Source organism: Fomitiporia mediterranea, assembly GCF_000271605.1.
Source record: "Fomitiporia mediterranea MF3/22 unplaced genomic scaffold FOMMEscaffold_231, whole genome shotgun sequence".
In the NCBI taxonomy this organism is placed as follows: domain Eukaryota; kingdom Fungi; phylum Basidiomycota; class Agaricomycetes; order Hymenochaetales; family Hymenochaetaceae; genus Fomitiporia; species Fomitiporia mediterranea.
In genome coordinates this window covers 45-4,016 of record NW_006760616.1, presented here as the reverse complement: position 1 = coordinate 4,016, position 3,972 = coordinate 45, and the positions used below count along the sequence as shown (strand labels likewise).

General features: G+C 40.8%; 2 protein-coding genes across 2 annotated transcripts; one reads left to right on the top strand and one right to left on the bottom strand.

Annotated features, from left to right (window-relative positions):
• Nucleotides 1–33: 33 nt before the first annotated feature.
• Nucleotides 34–681, bottom strand: FOMMEDRAFT_163021 (uncharacterized protein; the record flags this gene model as incomplete). The annotated part of the gene is made up of 3 exons (XM_007272160.1): nucleotides 34–215; nucleotides 265–411; nucleotides 489–681. 3 exons carry the CDS (start codon nucleotides 679–681, stop codon nucleotides 34–36), a joined length of 522 nt encoding a protein of 173 aa, XP_007272222.1.
• A 1,908-nt stretch (nucleotides 682–2,589) lies between these two features.
• FOMMEDRAFT_163020 (uncharacterized protein) lies at nucleotides 2,590–3,180 on the top strand (the record flags this gene model as incomplete). The annotated part of the gene is made up of 2 exons (XM_007272159.1): nucleotides 2,590–3,040; nucleotides 3,095–3,180. The coding sequence occupies 2 exons, from the start codon at nucleotides 2,590–2,592 to the stop codon at nucleotides 3,178–3,180; spliced, it is 537 nt and encodes a 178-aa protein (XP_007272221.1).
• Between the last annotated feature and the right edge of the window lie 792 nt (nucleotides 3,181–3,972).

The window sequence follows — 3,972 nt, the reverse complement described above, 5'->3', positions numbered from 1 at the left end:
TTCAAGGAAGAAAGAGACATCATCAGTCAGGCTTTAATCCCGCGATGATGGGGTTTGAGTTGACTGACCAACAGGAGGTGCTGCATAACGAACAGCAAAGAAATCCGTTATGTTAGAGGTAGAATTGAATGTCCCTTGGTAAATCGCATATCCAAGGTCGACAACCTGAGGAGAATCTGCCCGTAGGACAGATTCCAGGCCGAAGGCAGCCCAGGCTGCAGACAGTAGCACAACAAAGCGCATTCTTGCGGGAGCACAGCGGACCAAATATCACTGGGTGCGATGCAAAACGCCTCGAATACCAGCTATTTGTAGCAAATCCGGTCGATGTAGATCGGGAAAGACGGCGCGCATTGAGGTTACGCGTCAGCCAGGGCTGGTAAGCGCACAAGACTCCGTGGATTATTGCCACTGGATATGCGATGGGCCGAGTTGCGAACATGCATCAGACACCACAATAAATCATATTTAGTCTAATCACGGCATACGCCGGGAATAAGCTATCGCGTTCTCAAACAACGGTACCTTAGCAAAAAGACCGCCGTTTACAGTAATGATGATGAGCGCGAGCGCTTTGAATATTAGTCCACAAACCAGTTTGACACAGGACAAGAATAATTCAGCGGCATGCCAATGCCAGTCATGGGAATGGCTCAATAAAATTCGAGTAAGTCGCCGCATTTCGAGAAAGCGCCAGGCTAGACAAGAAGGGGGCCACCCTTATATATCTATGTCCTAAGTCACGTGTGTAACCTCAGAGGTTACACATAATAATAGTGCATATTATACAAAGACACAAAGGCAAGTACGAGGTTTTGGAAATCGTGAAATGCACATGGGCGCAAAACAGGACAGCAGTTTACCTCCCCTAATCAAGGTATGTTGAGTAATTTTGCATATTCCAATCGGCTCATATAAGACTGAATCTTTATTGTGGACTGTAGTGATACGCACGGTCAGGTCGTGACCTGTTTTGACCCTGACCTGACCCCGACCTGACCCATTTTGACCTGACCCAGTATGCTAGGTCAGGCCAGGTCAAATTTGGGTCAGGTCATGGGTCAGCCTTCTCCCAAATTTTCCTGACCCACTTTGACCCGACCTGACCTTGACCTGACCTGTAACCTATATGTAAATAATGTTATTAAAATACACTTATTTATAATAGACAAATATAATATATTAAGGTACATTTGATATAATATCAGAGGATTGTAACTGAAAATCAAGCTAATAGCAGAAATATACTTTCCTTACAATTAGAGATCTATATTTTAAGGAACTTCTATTAGACTTCAAGTATATATTCTGTCTGAATGACATGAACACATTTAAGTATAAGTTGATGGCAGATGCCAGAATAGAGGTCTGGGACGAAATCATGGATTGGCTTTTATCAGAAGCAGAACAAAGTATCCTATTTGTACAGTGTAGTAGGGTCCAGAAAGAGTACAGTCATGACAACCATTGTAGAGTACTGTTGTGAGATACTATACCTTAGTACATACTAGTTTTCAATTGAGTAGATGATGCTGACTCTGCTGAGGATCAGCTCACCTCTATCTTCCAGAAGATAGTATTCCAGCTGGCCTTGTTCGATTCGTCTATTGCAAAGTACATTAAGGCTGCTATTCAGAGAAGTGATTGTATTGTAGAGGCTGTTGCTGAGGTGCAGTTCAAGAGGCTCATCAATACAGCATTATCATCAAATGCGAATAAGTCTGTACACGAACTCGCGTTAGATTCAGACTCGGATAATAGTCGACGAGATGTTCTGCAATACATTGATCACAAGATGAAAGTCAGCCTCGAGGACTTAGGACTCGAGATGCTGAATGAATGGGGCACGTATAGGAAACACCTTATGATGCATCTCAGGGACTCTTCATTTAGGTTTCAACAGCAATCAAGCTAGTCAAGGACAATCCCGGCCTATCTAATACATATGACTTCTGGAGTTGGATCAGAATGCTTTCCTTTACATATCATACACTTCTCTCAAATATATGGTCTCATTCTTTTGAGCAATGCACCACTATCAGACACTATGATTTAACATAATCCTAGGGTTATCGAGCCATAACTCATCATGCCTAATTCTTTCAAGCTGCAGAGTGTAGCTGGATATTACCAAACAATCCTTGCACAGTATAGGAGTGTATCCTCATGGCACTGGCATTTTGCTTGAGGCACTAAAAGAGCAGATTGCTGTAGTCTGTTTGAGATTGTTCTATCTGCGAACCAAACATCATCCTTGCTGTGTGTGCAGCTGATGTAGATCTTGCAAACTCGTAGCTCTCCATACTAGTTCAAAGTCTAACTATTTGAGGATACAAGCAATTGGAGTTGTTATGAAGATAGCCTTAGTATCTCTAGAACAGGGTGTAGACTGCTACATTCTGTTCCCCCTTATTTCTTGTAACCCTTACACAATTTCCTGTAATGTAAAGTACAAGAGAAAACTACATTCTCTAGCGATATGTGTACAGATAATAGATTGGTTTGTGTTGGACTATTATTTCTTTTTTCCTAGCCTTTTGCTCGACGTCCAAACTACCTACCACTACTACTACAAGTCAATATCTTACTATGGCTCACTCTGAAAACACTCTTGGTTGTGCTCTTGATGAGAATAACCAGCTGAAGGATGCTAGTAAAATAGTATTCTTTAATGACCCAGATGACGAGATTCCAATTTCTGGGCCAGGTTCACATAATCAAGAGTCTGGTTTGCTAGCTCCTACCCAACGACCTGTACGCAATGTCAATCAAGCCAAGCTACATCATGCTATTCGCTTCCAGCATGATGAAGACAGTGATTTTGGTGAAGGGAACGATTCAAATGAAGAAACTAATCATCCACCTGTTCTGGGCTGTAAACGACCTGCAAAACCACGTACTACCCGTCCTGTAAAGAAGCATAAGGTGCTTGTCAAGTCATCTGGTAGCTCTACACTCACAGAGCGGAAGGGGAAGGGGAATGCCGATGTAGGAGAGAGTGTTGCTAGGCAGTTTTTGAAGGATGTGAGCAGAAGCAAAGGTATGTTAATCTAGTCTAAGTAGAGAGAAAGCAGAGTCGACTGTCTGGCCAAAGACAGTGAGAATGGTTACTCACTACCCAGTCTGCTTGAGAGCTTCCATTATCTTTGTTTGGAAGACATGGTCAACAGATTCAACTGACATAGTTGTCCTTGACTGTTATATTGCAAACACATCTATTACTTGTACTGTGTATTCGATCAACAATCATGACTAATTTTACATGTTATAGATATGCCTCAAGATATTCAGGAGATCAAGGACAGTTCCTCTGAGGCAGAACCATCTATTTTAGCTGGAAGGCAGGGTATAGAGGACATTGCCCCTCTTTATGAGTTCTTCTCTACAAATGATGGTAAAAAGCAAGTAAGATGTCTTGTTTGCAGGTGAGATACTCTAAATTATTGTACTTAATGAACATACTAAATACAAGAATACATAAGTGAGCTCAAGAACGAAGCCCTAGCAAGATATCCAAAGTTGGAACCTCTTTTTAAGGGAAAGTCAAATACCACCACTTTGTGTTGTCATATTGCTCGAAGAAAAGAAGACAACTACTGGCACTTCAGAAAATATGAAGAAACCTGCAAGAATAATAGTCTTCTTGATTCTCAAGTGTACCTCAATAACTTGAAGTATACTTGTCCTGAAGATCTTCAGAAATCTAAGGAGATTGAAGATTCAGGCAAAAAGTATGTATTCTAAAGTATATATTGTTCTTTTTAATCTAAGTACTATATTCTAGACAGTCCAAATTGACAGGTTTTATGGTACCTAGTACTGATACTATCTGGACTAAGGATGGACTTTCTGAGAGGATTGAAAATTTTATTGTTGATGCAAATGTTGTAAGTATTATACTAATTTGTATTCCTTTATTCTTTTTTCTTACAAAACTTATGTTTTAGGCTCCAAATACTATCAAGCACAAGT